The 18,640-nt window shown below is 33.8% G+C and overlaps 1 protein-coding gene across 3 annotated transcripts in view; it reads left to right on the top strand.

Moving 5' to 3' along the window:
• LOC127812875 (cellulose synthase-like protein G3) overlaps nucleotides 1-18,640 on the top strand; it is a 59,301-nt gene that overhangs the window by 30,952 nt on the left and 9,709 nt on the right. Inside the window, exons 1-6 of one of the 3 annotated variants that reach the window (XM_052353410.1) lie at nucleotides 11,152-11,843; nucleotides 12,735-12,884; nucleotides 13,296-13,421; nucleotides 14,057-14,506; nucleotides 14,590-14,937; nucleotides 15,015-15,738. The exons of 1 other annotated variant lie outside the window; for it this stretch is intronic. In XM_052353410.1, coding sequence (XP_052209370.1) covers nucleotides 11,250-11,843; nucleotides 12,735-12,884; nucleotides 13,296-13,421; nucleotides 14,057-14,506; nucleotides 14,590-14,937; nucleotides 15,015-15,581 — 2,235 coding nt within the window. In that variant the 5' untranslated portion in view covers nucleotides 11,152-11,249 and the 3' untranslated portion in view covers nucleotides 15,582-15,738. Of the gene's footprint in view, nucleotides 1-11,148; nucleotides 11,844-12,734; nucleotides 12,885-13,295; nucleotides 13,422-14,056; nucleotides 14,507-14,589; nucleotides 14,938-15,014; nucleotides 15,739-18,640 lie in introns of those variants that run through there. One more of the 3 variants, XM_052353412.1, reaches the window with a different exon arrangement.

An 18,640-nucleotide genomic window follows, 5' to 3' on the forward strand; every position in this document is an offset into this window, starting at 1 on the left:
TACTATTTCGACCTCCCTCAAGCAAAATTAAGAAATTACATTTAGGCCTGAATTTACGTTTTGACCGTAAACCCTTTTGTTTCTTCCCAAAACTACTAAAGGGTTGTTCTACATACTAAATATGAACCTCCTTGGGTTCCGTTGACTTCCTAAAACTCTCCTACGACAATTCAATTTTTTAACCTAAATCATAGCTGTATTTTAGCTATACCGAAAATCGTTTCTAATCTGATTTCTTTTAGTGTCATAAATCATACATTGAGATGCTCATTAATAGTATATCATTTTCATTAGACATCTCAGCTCTAGGGCACTCCCTATAGTCAATTCGATCACTCATTACTGTACCAAAAATTACATTATAGCCCTAATCTTCTGAAAATTTCATTTTCTACCCCAAGATAAATTATTCTTGAGCCATTTGTAAATTCTTGAGTATTACAAATATTTTATGAAAAAATTATAACAGAAGTTATGTAGGCATTTTAGGCAAATCCCACATTGGCCATGCAAAAGGGGGGAACTGAGCATATCAGTACGGAGGATGTTCTACATAGCGACGCGTATTTTGGAATTAAATCTCAGAGCGATAAAATCAGGGATTGGCTGCGATCTGAATCGAACAATATGTTGCTATGTGGACCCGGCCATTACAAGTTAACTTTTTTAAGTTTTATTTTTAAGAAACTTAATATTTTGTGTCAAATCAAGACAACAAATGTGAAATAAAATTTTTAAAGAGGGAAATGATGGATGGAAATTTTTAAGAAAAATTAAATTAGTCAAAAACTAATTAATAATTTATTATTTTATTTTTCTAGTATTTATTTTATAATTTATTAATATGTTTGTTAGGATATCTAATTAATATTGGGTTAAAAATTTATGACAAAATATTATAATAGAATATTTTTGTCACTACATGTCTTCTATTTTTTTGTTATGATAACATATTTTGAATTTTTTTGTCACCAAATTATTATTTTTTATACCTAATATGATGTATTTTTATGAAAATTTAAATTTAATAAAATTATTTTTGTCACAAAAAATTGAATTTCTTGTGACGTACATATTTTTGTTATATTTTTTTTTATAATACTATGTTGTGATAAACTATTTTTGTTATAAAAATTATTACTTATTGTGACTAAAAAAATTTGTAATTATATCTTATATATTAAATATTGTGATAAAAAATTTTATGACAAAATTATTTTGTCATATTATGTAAGTTGAAATTTTTGGCGCCAACTTGATGTAACAAAATTTTGTGACAAAAATTATTTTGTCATTATAAATTATCTACATCACTATATTATGATAAAAAATTATGTCAAAATATTATTTGTCACAATTTTACTTATTTTTTGAATTTTGCATGAGAAAATTCAATTTTGTCACAATTTTTTCACAAAAAGGATATTTTTCGTGACAAAATTTAATCCATCACAATTATTTTTGTCACAATATCCTAAATTTTTTGTAGTGTTCTCAAAAGGGATTTCTCAAAGAGACTTATGTGGAGGGGGATTTCTCAAAGGGGGTTTCTCAAATTCCAGGTTATGTTGTTCTTTGTTTATTCTTTAAAGTATTAAATTTGCATTGGCTTTCCTTATATTATTTCTGTTTTCAAGTAACAATGCTTAATAAGAAACACTCATCTGGAAGTCGAAAAAGAAAAAGAAAAAGACAGAGAGAAGAATTAACTCAATCCTAAAAGGAGCTCTAGATAATTTTTTTCAAAACAAAACAAATAATTCACTCGATAACTCAACTAAAGATTTAGTCAATGAATCTGAGCAGCAAAATCATGTTGAAGAATATGAAAAAATTGATAATGATTTAGTCAATGAATCTGAACAACAAAATCATGTTGAAGAATTGGTAGGTACTGAGACTGATGAACATGTTGAGAATGAAGATTTTGATTATCTTTGTAATAATGAAGACACTGAACCTGAGGGTGTATATAATACCCCATATTTTCGTGATGATGCCACGTATTTTAAGTGAGTTTAAAATATCCAAAAATATGCTTGAAATGACAACAAGTGACCGAATCAGTTGTAGGGAGTTCCCTAGAGCTTAGATACCTAAGGTTAAAGGTATATTTTTTACGAGCGTCTCGAGACGAGATTTATGACGCTGAAAGAAATCAAATTAGAAATGGTTTTCGATTAAGCTAAGTTGTAGCCTAAAAAGACTGAATGATGGTAAGAGGCTTTCGAAAAATCATATATATTGAGTAATTTTGAGTTATTAATTTTGGAATTTTAAGTATCTCGATAAATTTGATGTTTGAGGGTGTAATTGTAATTAGAGAATTATCCAAACGAAATAAGGATGAAATTAAGAGCTTATGTGGAAAAATATTAAAGTTGAGGACTTGAAATAAGGGCCAAAGTGTTATTTGAAAGAAGTTTGGGGTTTTAGCTTGGATTCCAAAAGTTCAATTCATTCTAGTTTTGGATTTCAAAAAGCCACTCAATTATGGCTTTGAGTCTTTGGAGTCCATGGCTAAGATTTTGACAAGTGGCATAATGTGATTGGTTGGAGAAATCTATAAAAAGGCACCATGGGTGGTTCTCAAATCATTCCAAGCAAGCTTGAGAATTGAAGCACTCTAAGAGAATGAGCTTGCTCTAGAGAGAAAGAAGGGAGTTTGGCAAGAAGGAGGGAAGAAAGAGGCAAAAAAATGGTAGAGAACGAGCCTCGTCGGAGTTGCGGGTCTTCGTAGAAGTTTGCCAAAATCAGTCAGCAAAAAAGCGAGGTAAGTCCGATTTTTTTTTATAATCCTGTAGAGGGGGAAGAGAGGGTCACGTAGGTTCAAACGAGGGTCGAATCGGAGTTAAAATGAGGGAAATATGGCCGAAATACGAAAACGACACAATGCTGTCCGAAATCTGACAGCAGCGCGAGTTACACGCGCCGAATAATAGCTGCGCGTGAGGGCGCATGGCCCGCCTTTCTAGGGCGCGTGAGGGGCCTATTTTTCTCCAAATTTTCCAGTTATGTCCCTACTTTAATGCCCTAAACCTTATATAAAAATATTTGAGGTTAGGTTTACCAAAACGCATGTTCTCTGCAAAAACCTAGGCCGTTTGCTATGAAATTATACCGTTGAAGAGATAAACCAACAAGCTGAGACTCCTATACTCCAAATCTTATTTTTTATTCTCTTATGAGAGACTTCTATTGCATGAGACGTGTTTCGTGAAGTTCTTACACATAAACGCTTGTTATTTTCTTACGTGAAATCATGATGCTTATATGAAATGTATTTTTCTGAAAATTATATGCTATTGGCTTTTTAACTGTTGCGTTTATAAAATTCGTGTGGCCATACTGTTGTACCTATTTATTGTTGGCCGAGGGCAAAAGTCGGATATCCCCCGAGAGGCGTTATGCGTGCGCCATCAAGAAAGATCTAATGGGGAAGACTGTGAGCCTAAGGAACAACGGATGTGGTGCTTGCATGAGTGCTATGAGGTCGGGCCGAAGTGACATGGTTAGGGACCTCCCGAAAGGCGCTATGCGTGCGCCATTGAGAAAGCTCTCGTTGGAGGAGGCTAACGTGTTCGCGAGGCACTTCGGAGTAGTTCTCATTGTCTTCTCATACATTTTATACCTGATCATGCATTGATATAAACTATTTTTTGGAGTTTCTCACTAGAAGATTCATCTTCTAATTGGACTATGTCCTTGGAATATTCAAACGTTCCAGGTTCGACGAGCGGCTCTAAGGGAAATGAGGTAGCTGAGGAATAAGTTTAATCTGCTGTCTGTATCATGTTTAGCATATTTTTGTTTATGTGCGAACCTATGTAATTTTGGATATGTTTAAGATGTTCAGTTATCACTTGATGATGTCCATGTAATATATTTTGTAGACGTCTTGAACAATTTTATGATAAATAAAGTATCATGGTTGAGAACCATATCAGGTTCGATCTAGTTTCCGCATTCCAAATTTTAACGCTTGTCTTAGCTATTCGATTATTGGGTTTGTTAAGCTGAGAAGGTGAAAATTAGGATTTTGGGATATTGTATGATGTATGACAACTATTGTGATATGAAAAAATTTTATATTCCCGAAATCCTAAGTTATAACACGCTCAAGAAATTTAGGGTGTTACAATGTAGAACCAAGTTTTCCTTTAAACATTTTTTATCCTAGAATTTGGGATAATCTAGATGGAAAAAGGTCCTGCAAGAGATAATAATATCAATTTTCCCAGGGATGAAAACTTTAGACATTTTTCCTTGACTTATTACATGATAAAGTTACCAAATGGAGAGACTCATGACAGAAAATGGCTAGTATACTCAAAGGAATTGGATAAGGTATTTTGTTTTTGCTATAAGTTGTTTAAGACAATGTGTTGTAGAAGCCAATTAGCAAACGAAGAACTTAGAGATTGGAAACATCTTAGTGAGAGGCTTAAACAACATGAAAACAGCATTGTACACATAACTAACATGAGTTCTTGGATTGAATTACATAACATATTAAAAAAAATGAAACAATTGATAAAGGCATACAAAAACAAATTAGGAAAGAGAATGAACGCTGGAAACATGTTTTGGTAAGAATAATTTTTTTTGTCAAATGTCTTACTAAAAACAATATTGCACTCCATGGAACAAAAGAGAGAATTTATGAAGAAAATAATGGTAATTTTTTAGGTATATTGAAAATGGTTGTAGAATTTGATCCAATAATGCGAGAACATTTTCGATGAATTCAAAATGATGAGATTCACTATCAGTATCTAAGCCATAAGATTCAAAATGAGTTGATAGCTTTGTTGGTTTCAAAAGTCAGAAGTGCAATCATAGAGAAAATCAAACAAGCAAAATATTTTTTAAGTGATACTTGATTGCACTCCTGATTCAAGTCACAAGGAACAAATGACTTTGATAATACGGTGTGTGAATGTGTCAATGGGTCAAGTGAAAATAGAAGAGTACTTTTTAGAGTTTTTAATTGTGAAAGATACATCAGGATTATGACTTTTTAATGAATTGCAATCTGTCCTAGAGTCCCTTGATCTTAAAATTGATGATGTTAGAGGACAGGGTTATCATAATGGCTTTAATATGAAAGGAAAACATCAAGGTGTACAAAGAAGATTACTTGAAATAAATTCTAGAGCTTTATTCATGCCATGTGGTTGTCATTTTCTTAATTTAACACTATGTGATATGGTAAATTGTTGTGTGAAAGCAAAATCCTTTTTTGGGGTGGTTCAATGCATTTATTGTGTTTTTTTGCTAATTCTACAAAGTGTCGGAAGATTTTACAAGATCATGTAGATGGTTTAACTCTCAAAACATTATCAACTACACGTTGGGAAAGTCATGTAGAAAGTGTTAAAGCAATAAGATCCCAAGCTGCTCAAATAAAAAAAGTTTTATTTAAAGTAGCAGAAACTAGTGAAGATGTTAAAGCAAAAAGTGAAGCTGAAAGTTTAGCAACACATGAACTGGAAAATTTTGAATTTTTATTAGGCATGGTTATTTAGCATGATATTTTGTTAAAAATTAACTTAGTCAGCAAAAAGTTACAATCTAAATATATGTGCATTGATGCTGTTTTAAAAAATTTGGAAGAGCTCATTTCTTTTTTTGAGAATTATAGAGAAAATGAATTTGCATCTGCTATGATTGAAGTTAAAGCTATTGCTTTTGATATGGGGATTGAACCTAAATTTCCTAAAAAAAGGTCAAAGTCATAAAAAGAAACAATTTGATGAGAATGTCAATGATGAGACAGTACAATCAATTGAAGAATCATTTAGAGTCAATTATTTCATCTATGTAGGTGATATGACTCTTTCTTCATTAAGGAGTAGATTTGAACAAATGCAAACATATGATGGTATTTTTGGGTTCTTGTTTAATTCAAAGAAGTTAACTTCATTGAGTGATGAGGAATTGAAAAATTGTTGTGTGAAGCTTGAAACTACTTTAAGAAATGGTGAGTCTTCTGTTGTTGATGCAAGTGATTTATTTTCAGAGTTACAGGTGTTGCAATATCTTTTACCATCAATAGTAAACACAACACTTGAAATTGTAGAGTTTGTAAAAGATATGAATTGTTTTCCAAATGTTTTGATTGCCTATAGAATACTATTGACTGTACCTATGACTGTAGCATAGGCAGAAAAAAACTTTTCTAAATTAAAATTATTGAAATCTTACTTGAGCTCTACCATGTCACAAGAAAGGCTAAATGGGCTAGTAATATTATCCATTGAAATGGAGATGTAAGAAAAGCTTGAATTTGAAAGCATCATTGAGGATTTTGCTTCTCAAAATGTAAAAAGAAAATCATTTAAATAATACTTTTTTAGTTGTGATTTTGTTATTTTTCACCTTATCTTGCAAGTGGTGATGATATTTTGCCGGTAACTAAGAATGCGAAGGGATTTCAAGTGGGTTGTTGTTGTTTGCTTTGGCTATTGAGGAAGAAAATATATTTTTGTTTTGCTGGTTGCTGAGGATGCAAAGAGATTCAAGTAGACTACTGCAGTTTGCTTTGGCTATTGAGGATGTAAAGACATTTTTGTTTTGTTGGTTGCTAACGCTAAGGATGCAAAGGGATTTCAAATAGATTGATGTTGTTTTGCTTCAACTATTCAGCATGTAGAGATTTTCTTTTTTGGCTAGATGAAAAAGAAATTATTTTGCTGGATGAAAAAGAACTTATTGAATTGTTTTAAGTATTTAACTTGTATATATATTGTCTGCTTTTATTCTAAATTTTAATATATTGAAGTTTGAATCAATATAATTTATTTGGCTTGAATGTTAAATTTTTAGTTAATTTAGACAGGTTAGATCTTGGTTAAAAAATAAGAATGAGTTCATCACCAAGTTTAAATATATATATATATATGGGGGCTTAATTTTTACTTTTGCCCTAAGCCTTAAAAAATTCAGGACCGACATTGTTATGATTACCCGTTAGAAGAATATGTTGTGTCCAAAAGATTATAAACCACACACCAAGTGCCTAAACTCTTGATGTGAAACAAGTTTCATATCTTATAGTAGACCATAACATATCACCACGCTCTACAGTGTGGCACCCAAGATGGCAAGTTGTGCACTAGCCATGACTAGTTCCAGACGAATATTGTAATTCCGACACCATCTTAGTCATTGCGCGATTGTAATTGAGAGACACAGGATTGGCTCTAATACCACTATTACACTCATTGAGTAGAACTCACCCTCAAAAGTTAGTTATCAAGAGAAGGATATCCAAAAGATTATAAACTCCACTCTAAAAAACTAAACTTTCGATACGAGACAAATGTCATACCTTAATGTAGACCATAGCATAGATTCATACTTTTAACCTGAGAATCTAATTTCTACACTCATTCTCATTCTCCTTCTCCTGCACCTTTTTTCCTTCTTCTCCATGGTCATATATACCATGTTTTGCCCTAATCTCACGCTAACTTGAAGGTTGTTGGTATTTTTATGGAGAAAGAATAAAAAAAGCATATGTGCAACAGAGAACAGATTGGAGAAGGAATAATTTTATTATATAAAATCTGATCAACATCGTTACTGTTTTATAGCAAAAAAAAACATAAAAAATCAGCCAAATCTGCTGCATGTGCATAACAGAAAAATTCCTAAAAATGCTTAAGACTAAATCAAAAACCTAATCTTATCATGTACTTTGATTTCTTCAAACCACATCATCAAAACAGATATGTTGACTTCTTCAAAGCAGCTTCTAAGTCATATTTTCAACACTCCTCCTTGACTTTGATGCTGCAACTAAATTTAATTTTGGCATAGGCATGAATATGGTTTTGAGGGGGCATAAGCATGAATATGATTTTGAGGGAGTTAAAATAACTCCTCCTCCTCCGGTTGGCTAGTAACAGCTCTAGCTTCTCCTTCTTGTTGTTGTGATCTGCACACAATTGTGATGTGACCTAATTGACCACATTTGTTACACTTTACATCGGGCCTCCACCAACACCTGTTTTGTGGATGATTTGTTTTTTTGCAGTATGAGCAAGGTGGATAATTTCCACTATTGTTGTTTTCAGCATTTGTGAGCTTCTTGTTGTGATCCTTAACTTTTTTTCCACCGATAGGCCTTACTTGTGCCTGTAAAGCTCCTTCGACGACTCCTCCTTCCCTCATAAGCCTTCTTTGTTCTTGAGCCTATAAAGCATTAACTAACTCTGCCAAGGAAATGCTTGACAAATCTTTAGCGTTTTCTAAAGAAGAGATGGTGGCTTCATACCTCTCTGGAAGTGTAACAAGTATTTTTTCAATTATTCTTTGATCAAGAAAATCTTTATCTAACAATCTCACTTTGTTAGCAAGGCTAAGCAACATGTCAGTGTACTCCTTCACAGTTTCTGACTCATTCATTCTTTGCATTTCAAACTCCCTGATCAAGTTTAACACTTGCATATTCTTTGCTCGTTCATTGCCTTGATATTCTTCCTTGAGATGATCCCAAATGGCTTTTGCTGAAGACAGGTTCATGATTTTTGTGAAAATATTAGGAGACACTGCAGCATACAAGTGGGCCATGGCTTTAGCCTTTCTTGTCTTCCTCTCCTTGTGAATCTTTATTTGATTCATTGTTGGATTGGCTGGCAAATCAGCAACTTCGTAATTTTCCTCAACTGCTTCCCAAAGATCTTGTGCTTGGAGATGAACTTTCATTTTAATAACCCATACCTGATAGTTGTCGCCATCAAATATCGGTGCTGCCGGCATTCCGTGACTTGATTCTGCTTCCATCTTTGCAGATTGTTGGCTTGAATTTGAGTGTTTGTGATTTTTTTTTTTTTTCAACTCACAGGTCCCTCAAGAAATACGCTCTGATACCATTTTGTTGGTATTTTTATGGAGAAAGAATAAAAAAAGCATATGTGCAACAGAGAACAGATTGGAGAAGGAATAATTTTATTATATAAAATCTGATCAACATCGTTACTGTTTTATAGCAAAAAAAAACATAAAAAATCAGCCAAATCTGCTGCACGTGCATAACAGAAAAATTCCTAAAAATGCTGAAGACTAAATCAAAAACCTAATCTTATCATGTACTTTGATTTCTTCAAACCACATCATCAAAACAGATATGTTGACTTCTTCAAAGCAACTTCTAAGTCATATTTTCAACAAAGGTAAAAAAAAACTATTTCTATAAACAATTTTAGATAATTCTAACTCTTCATTTTGAAAATTTGACAAGAAAATCTAATCATTCAAACTGTCAGCAGTTTTTCTATCAAATCAGACAACAATTAATAGTGCATTTCCCCACATTATCATTTATATTTTAAGGTCATGCGGATTGCCCTTGTGAAGTTTTAAAGTTGAAGTATTTGCGGAGAAGGAAAAATAGGCATCAAATGGATGGAAAAGTCCACGAGAGAAAAAGACAACTAAAACATAATCTCTCTCTCTCTCTCTCTCTCTCTCTCGCTTTATCATATGTTAATCCTCATAAAATGGTTTGTACTTATCCTTAGTGAGCTTTTTTATTATGGCGTATCATGCCTTCCAAGTAAAAGGGACTCACTGCTCCACGCAATTGATTTAGGTGGTACCCATAATTATAATTGTTAATTAAAAAAGTAATGCTACTTGTGGAGAAAGTTTTAGAAAAAGGTTTATTAAAAATAATAATTTATTTTTAAATTATTTTTTGGTCTTTTTTTCTAGTACCCACCCAATTGCTCAACTTCATTTTCACTTTCACACTCTCTCTCTTTCTCACTCAATCACTAAGTCACCCATGCCTGCCCAAACTTCACTCTCTCTCTCTCTCTCTGTTGAAGGTGGAATACTCCATTGCCATTGCCGTCATCCCTGCCATTGCTGCTGGCACCACCATCGCCTAAGGATGTCACCACCGTCGTCACCCACCGTCGTCACCCACCGTCTCCCTTGCCAACTCCGCAAGCATTGCCCACCGTCGCCCTTCCCCCGCTCGCACTGCCATTGTCCCTTCCTCAAATCGCCCTCCCCCAGCCAGCCACAGAAATGCGTTATCGCAAGTCGCCCCTCACCCGTCGGTCACAGAAACCTACCACTATCGAAAGTTCAAGCTTAGATCTTTGAAGATTTAGCCGTTAGATTTTGTTTATTTTTTGGTATGTGAGTCAATGTGAATAAGGGTGTCGAGTGATTGCCTCTAATTGTCGGAAACCACCATCACTGGTGGCAACAATTGTGGCTGATTTAGATTGTTAGTAGAAATTCCAAATTAATTTCTACTACCTGCAAGTTAACTCTTTGTTTCCAATCCCTAGTCTCTTAATTTCATGCAAGCTCCCATCTCGATCACTAGGAGTTTATGTCACATTCTATTTGCTTGTATCCTTGTGATATTTGAACATCTTACTTTGTCTTTTTGTGTTTTTAATTAATTTATAATTCTAAAATTTAAATATATATATTAATCACTAATATATGCTTAAAGAAATTACATCTAGTCGAACCAATGAATCAAGATAAAACACACCATAAACCCTTGATTTTTAAGTTTAAAGTATCACCACTCTTTATTCTTAAGAATTTACACTCAATACCCTTGATGTTTTAACAAGGTAGGTCACTTTTTTCCTCACCCACTCTCACACAATTGCCATTAATTTTTTAGAATTAAGCAAATTATATTCTCTTTCTCTCCACAACCACACTCTTATTTTTTGGTCAAGTGGTGATAGCTATGGTAGTGGGTGGCTTCATCTCCCTTTTTCTTTATCCCTCTCTCTCTCTCTCTCTATTTTGCTCTCACTCTCCAACCTAATCATCCCTAAATTTGCCAGACCCAACCATCACTTATTGCTTGCTCTCCGATGATTAATATTGATCATTAATAATTTTTTTTTATAAAAAATACTTGTCGCCCTCACATTTGTGGTTATGTTAGGCGTCGAAACTTATTTATTGGGTTTCTTGATTTACTTCTCTTATTGAAATCATGGAGTCAAAAAGTGGAGGGTGTTCGTGATGACACGTTAAAAAAAAAGTGGTTAATTTAACCCATTTTTAGTAATAACATATAATGATTTCATTAGTCAAATCTCACTAATTGAGAGCAGGCCTATATATAATTTTTATTCACGTGTATTGTGGCATCCATTTCCACCACTCGTGTGAAATAATTCAGAGAAGGTCCATAAATATCAATCTTACAAAACCTTGGAGAGGGATCAGATCATCGCCCAGTGGTGCAGAGTAGAGATATGGAGGAATATGCCACAGCCAAACAGCCCCCCCTTCTTCACACGCTCACGCCCTCCCGCCGCACGCTTGCCAACCGTGCGTTCGCACTGGTTTACACGTGCGCCATCCTCGCCGTACTCTGCCGCCACGCAGCGGCCGCCCTGGGCTCCGCCACCTATCTCTCCTTCGTCACCTCCGCTACCCTCTTCATCGCCGACTTGGTTCTAGGATTCTGGTGGTTCTCCGCGCAGGCCTTCCGCTTCCGCCCGGTCCACCGCCTCGTCTTCCCGGAAAACCTGGAGAAAGTGCTGAAGAGACGGGAATTTCCGCCGCTGGACATCTTCATATGCACGGCGGATCCCTACAAGGAGCCGCCGATGACCGTGGTGAACACCGCCCTGTCGGTGATGGCTTACGATTATCCGCCGGAGAAGATTTCGGTGTATGTTTCGGACGACGGCGGCTCCCAGCTGACTCTGTTTGCGTTCATGGAGGCCGCCAGGTTTGCAAGCCATTGGATACCCTTTTGCAGGAAGAAGGAGATTGCGGAGAGATGCCCAGAAGCTTTTTTCGGATCAAATTACAGTCAATCCTCGGAGACTGAACAAATTAAGGTGATCGACATATTTTTAAGATTTTAAAAATGATAGATATTTCTCCTAATTTTATAACTTTTAACTATTTTTTTCAATTATTATTTTATATTTTCTCTTTCCCTTTTATCTCTTTGATCTCTCCCTTCAATTCAATGATAATTTAACAACTGCCAAATTAAAAAGAAAGAAACAAATCGATAAACTATTAATCTCTAATTATTAGATAGAGAAAGAGAATGGAAGAGAAAATATAAAAGTATTTTATTATATTAATGACCATAACAAATGTTATGTTATCTATTATGAGAAACAAAATATTTGCCCATAAAAAGGGCGTGGCCCATGCATGTGGAGCTTGCCATGGGGCCCCACGTGGGCTCACGCCCCATGTGCATGGGCCCACGTCCCCTCATTCCAATGGACAACATAGCATTTCTGTAATAATTATAGAAGAAAAATGTAATTAGAGTCATTAAAGTCGAAGAGAGCTATTATTTATCAAATGTCATGAATATTATTAGTATTGAGTTAATATTTCATCATTGGGTCTATTAAAATTAAGGTTTGTATTTGTTGCATAAACTCTTCAAGGAACATATATTATCCTTAGAGCATAATTATTTTTATAATATATATATATATATTATTAGTAACTCTCAACTATATAATTAATATCTATATTTTATATTGAACTTTCTTTGTCCATTTCTTTATGCTATTTTGAGCTGTACTTCATATGGATACATCATTGAAAGTCTATAAATATAACCCGTGTATTTCTAAACAAATAAGATATCGAAAAGAATTATGTCATCTATGTCTGATATTTAATGGCCCTGAATTAATCATTTTTTCATATTAATTATGTTGATATCTTTTAAATTTGAACATTATATGTTCATATTACAGATGTTGCATCAAAGCATGAAGGTAAGGGTAGAGAACGTAGTTGAGAAAGGAAAAATTCCAAATGAATTCATCACTTCCGAACAAAAACGCCAAGTGTTTAGCATATGGAGTGAAGAATTTACCCGCCAAGATCATCCTGCTATAGTTCAGGTTTACTCTAAATTGATTCTTATTTTTTTTTAATGAACCCAAATCCAATGATTAAAATGAATTTTGTGGGTTTGGTTTTATTTTTTAAACAAAAGAAAAAGGTTTTCAATTCAATTTCAAACACTAGTCTTTTGATTTCTAATTGAATAAATCGTAATATATTATTTGATAAAAATACCTCTAAATTTTAGCTTATTTTACAAAAATGTCACTAATCATAAACCGAATCATCAAATTAATTAAGATATATGTTTTTTAAAACATACAATTTAATTAGTTCAAATTAATTTATCATAAATGAATTGGATTCAATCTTCAAATCCCTCTCCCATGACCAAAATAACTAATTGTATCATTGAATTAGAATTGGCATAGTGAATTAGATTTGGCTCATTGTATTTCACAATGTAGGTCTTGTTGGAGGCGAGGGAAGACAGGGACATAACAGGGCAATCCATGCCAAATTTGGTGTATTTGTCCAGAGAGAAGAGCAAAACGTCTTCCCATCACTTTAAGGCTGGTGCCCTTAATGCCCTGGTATGCATACCACTTCTCTTCTTCTTCTTCTTTTTATTATTATTATTACTTTAATAAAATGATAGATTTTGTAGAGGAATATTGATATTTTGTTCTATTTGATAATCTGAAATGATTGTCCTACCAAATAAAATGTCTTTTATGCCCTCTTGATTTCTACCATTATAGGACAACCATTTCAAATTATTAAAAAGGATAAAATATCAATATTCTTTGTAGAGAGGATAATGTCAAACATCTAATAAAGAAATTACAAATTTAGTAATTTCTAAAATAAAGGATGCATAAAATATTTTTTTTTCTTTTTCTCTTTCTCTTTCTTTTTTTTTTTTTTTTTTTTTGCTAGGAGGTAAGAGCAAAATGTCTTATGTTTGTTTTCATTTTTTGTTAAAAAAATATAAACTAAATGTGTGCTAGATAGTGTTGTTGTTTCTCAAAATTTAAAAAATAAAACTGAAAATAATGTTTAATAAAAAAAAATATTTTGTTTTCATTGGATGATTAAATATATATAAAAGAATTTCTTTTTTCATGATAAAAATACTCATTCCTCATAGAAACAAAAAAAAAAAAAACCTAGAACTTAGGGGTTATGTAAAGCTATAGTTTGCTTCTAATACTTGTTAAATGCACAGCTTCGAGTATCAGCTATTATGACAAACGCACCTATAATACTGACTCTGGATTGTGACATGTACTCCAATGATCCTAAAACACCCCATATTATGCTATGCTTCTTTTGTGAATCCAAAATCAAGCCCAATTTAGGGTATGTTCAGTTCCCTCAACACTTCCATGGGATTGACAAACATGATATATACGCCAATGAGTTTAAACGTATGTTCGAAATTAATCCAGTCGGACTTGATGGGCTAGCAGGCCCAGATTATTTTGGGTCTGGGTGTTTTTTCTGGCGTCGAGTTTTCTTTGGGAGTCCATTGTCTTTTGTGGGCCCTGAGATCCCCGAGCTTAGGCCTGATCATGTGGTGGACGGGCCCATCAAGGCCCAACCAATAATGACATTTGCGCAACATGTAGCAAGCTGCAAGTACGAAGAGCAAACCAACTGTAATTGGGGGGCTAAGGTAAGGCATTTTCTATTTGCTTAATATAGAGCAAGCTTTTGTAGGGAAAAGAAAATAATGGTATTACGCCCAAAATTTTGTAGTTGGGCTTCAGATATGGGTCCTTGGTTGAGGACTATTATACTGGCTTTCGGTTACATTGTGAGGGATGGAAGTCTGCATTTTGCAATCCTAAGAGGCCTGCGTTTATTGGGGACGCTCCTATCACACTGGTTGATGCATTAAACCAAGCCAGGAGATGGAATGTGGGCCTCCTTGAGGTTGCAATCTCCAAATACTGCCCATTAACTTTCGGGGTCAAGAGTATGGGGCTACTAATGGGCCTTTGCTATGCCTACTATGCTATTGGGCCAATTTTATCAATTCCAATCACCATATATGCATTTTTGCCTCAATTCGCTCTTCTCAACGGAATCTCCATCTTCCCAGAGGTATATATGCATGTTCCATATCCCTTTTGGTGCATTTGTTGCAAAATCACACTACATTGCATTGCATTACATTTCAGGTCTCGGATAAATGGTTCACGGTGTATGTTTTTCTATTTATGGGGGCATATGGACAAGATTGTTTGGACTTCATGTTAGCTGAAGGGACCTTTCAGAAGTGGTGGAGTGACCAACGGATGTGGATGTTGAGGGGGGTGACAGCCCATCTTTTCGGGTCAATTGAGTTTGCCTCCAAGCACCTAGGCTTAGCTACACAAGGGTTTAGCATAACTAGCAAAGTGGTAGATAATGAACAAAGCAAGAGGTATGATCAAAGCACCTTTGAGTTTGGAGTCCATTCGCCTATGTTTGTATCACTCACAATGGTTGCAATCATCAACTTCATCGCTTTCTTTGGAGGGTTGGTTAAAGTATTTCTCACAGGTACTGGTAACGCAGACCAATTGTTTGTTCAAATGTTCATTGCTGGCTTTGTAGTTGTTAACTGCTGGCCAGTGTATGATGCCATGGTGTTGAGGACTGATAAAGGGAGAATGCCTACCAAAACCACCATCATTTCCATATGTTTGTCTTTGACTTTATATGTAGTGGCTTCTTTTATGCTCAGCCATCGTTTATCTAGTTGATTTGATTTGGTCATATATAGAAATGTTTCAACTTCTAGAATTTATATACGTATATATATATATATATGTTAGCATAATTAGTATTTTATAATAAGGGTAGTTTAGTTTTTTTCATAATAAAGGTAGTTTAGTCTTTTCCTTTGTTTGTTGTTGTATACATTCTCTCTGTGTTCTATTATTTTAACCCTAACTTTGGTAGCTCAATGATAATATTTGTTCTTCTTCTCTTGGTTTGATTTATACATTGAAATCACTTTGATTTAGATTATTCACATAGTATCAGAGCCATTGAATCACAACCATGAAATTAAAGCTTTTCTACGGTTGTTGTTGCTTGCTTTTTTTCTCTATATATGGTTGTAACCACAATAAAATTAGGGGATCGTTTGAAAAGTACTGCTAGTTTGCTTTATATGTGTGTGCTTCATGTTAGCTGCAAGGGTACAATTAAAATTTTTTTATTGATAATGAAACAATTTATAGTTCACTAATATCAATTGATAAACATCTTGAATATCGACACAAAAACTCAAATATATCTTGAGCTCAAAACTAAAGTTTCAAAACCATCACTCATTTCCGAAATCTTCTCAAGATGTTATGTTAGAACACACAGTTAAATGGCATATCTTTCTAAATGATAAACAAAGCCACTGAGTTTTATCCTACAAAGCAAGAAGCTAGAAGAAGAAAATGTAGCCATCAATCTTCATTGATAAGTGAAAAACAAATTCGAGAAATGATATAATTAGATGAATAATTGTCTCGTCCTTGACATTGAGAATTTTGAAAATATAAAATCTCATTGAGAGCGCTTACAAAATATATCTATTTATATTAAATTGTTATTAATGAACTACTTATTTTTATTACTCAATTAAAAACACGAAACATTGCAATTAATTTTTTTTTTTTTTTTTGGTATTCTTTCTCTTGAAGGCTAAGTGTAAAAATATTTAGTCTTCCCATCCCCTACTACTTTATGAACTACTTTATTTTTTTTGGTATTAAATTGCTAAGACAATTAGTTGGTATTCTTTCTCTTGAAATGCATGCACCTCTCTATTAGCTAGGGAAGACTAAGTATACCCTACTCCCAATCAAATATGTAAGTCTTCCCATCCCCTACCCAATAATAACGTAGTCTTTGTCACCTTTGATGGAGACACAACTAAACCATCCAATATCTGTGAACGTGATGAAAGAGATAGAGAATGGGAAGGATTTAATGGATTTGGGTATTGGGTCAAAATTAAAAATTATTTAAAAATTACCACCAAAACTACGACAAGACACTTTGTGAGACTTAAATTAAAAATATCAAACTAATATTATTTATCGTGAGATTATAAATTATTTATATAATTTTAAAGAACACATTTTATATTTTTCATCACAAATCTTAATTTTAATAAATAAAATCAATTATATAATGTTTACCCATTTGACCAACCATTCGAGTTGAATTTAGAATCAAACAAAGTTATGAATATAAAAAGAAGGCATCCAACCCTCTTTAGACAGAACTGATGGTGCAACCCAACCATATCTTCAATGACGTTATTATATATATAAATACAAGACTGACGATGCAAGTAGAACTGCCAGAAGAAACATTTGTGATGGTTTGATAATGTTGGGATGCTTTGGCACATCATGGCGTGAGATGTGGGTGCAGAAATTTCAATTTGGATGAGCTAATTCCTTATAATAAGCCGAAAGCTTCATTATCGCAGGAATATTCTCCATTGCAATGCCTCGTCCGAACTTGTGGCTGTGTGAACAAATAAACTTGTGGCTGTGAGACTGATTTTAATAATTATGTCTCAATGGAGGTTTTTGTTTTTGGTTGGGTCTTGATGAGATTTTGTCTTATTATAAATATATTTATTTCTTCTAAATAAAATGGTCATATTACCCTTATGTTTTCGTTCTCTTCTCTTAATCTTAACTAATATATATCAAATTTAAATCTCGATTCAACTAAATCTAAATTTGATATTTTTTTATTTTCTTTCTTAAATTTGAGTATGATTGCTCGGTTTGTGATTGCTGGATTTCATTTAAATTCTAATAAACACAAACTTAGAATTTATTCTTTATTTGAGTTTGGTGAATGTTTGAGTGTTTCGGCTCAAATCTAATTCATATTTTTATCTTCTTCTTATCTAGGGTTTCAATCTTGTTTATTTAATTTTAAAATAATAAAATTATCTTTTATTAATTAGTGATAATTTTATTTAGGGAAGAGCTAAAGTCCGGTCTAGTACAAAACCCTGAATCAAGCCCAACAAAGCTTATATTGAACTAAGATTATCCATTAGAAGAATACCCAAGTCTAAAACCCTAGTTAGATAGGTTTGCGCTTATAAATGCCTTAGATTCATATTTTTAACCCTAGAATTTAATTTCTACACTCCATTCTCATTCTCTTTCTCCTACATTTTTTCTCTCTTCTTCTCCATGGCCATCCCATGTTTTGCCCTAAACTCACACAGACTTTGTAATGTCCCGAAATTTGAAAATGATTAATAATTATTAATTATTGTATTTGTGGTGATTATTGAATATTTGTGGGTTAAAAGGAAATGTTAATTTATTTGGATATTTGGAGATTTAAGAAAAATATTTATTTATGTTATTTTGGGAAAATAATTATTTAATTGGGAGTAATTATGAAAATGGGAAAATAAATTAAATTAGAGAAATTTTTGGAATGTTTGGAGTATAAGTGTAATAAGGGAAAATAGGGATTAGGGAGTATGCGTAATTAAAGGAACTTGTGAGTGTTAAAATGTAATTTTCTGAACTGCCAGGGGATCACCTTAAAGCTAATTTAGTGTGTATATATCTTGAAGAGCGCAATCAGCGCGGGCGGCCGCGCGCGCGTACGGCCAGACAAAGGACGCGGGATCGAGCTGGGGCTGGGAGCATGCGCGCGCTGGAGGAATTTTGTCAGATTTTGTTAAGCCTCATGCGCCCAAAACGGCGTCGTTTTGAGGCGGTGGGCAGCCAGCCGCGGCCACGTGGCGGGTGCTGGGCTGCCAATTCATTTACTT

Source organism: Diospyros lotus, chromosome 11, assembly GCF_014633365.1.
Source record: "Diospyros lotus cultivar Yz01 chromosome 11, ASM1463336v1, whole genome shotgun sequence".
Taxonomy (NCBI): domain Eukaryota; kingdom Viridiplantae; phylum Streptophyta; class Magnoliopsida; order Ericales; family Ebenaceae; genus Diospyros; species Diospyros lotus.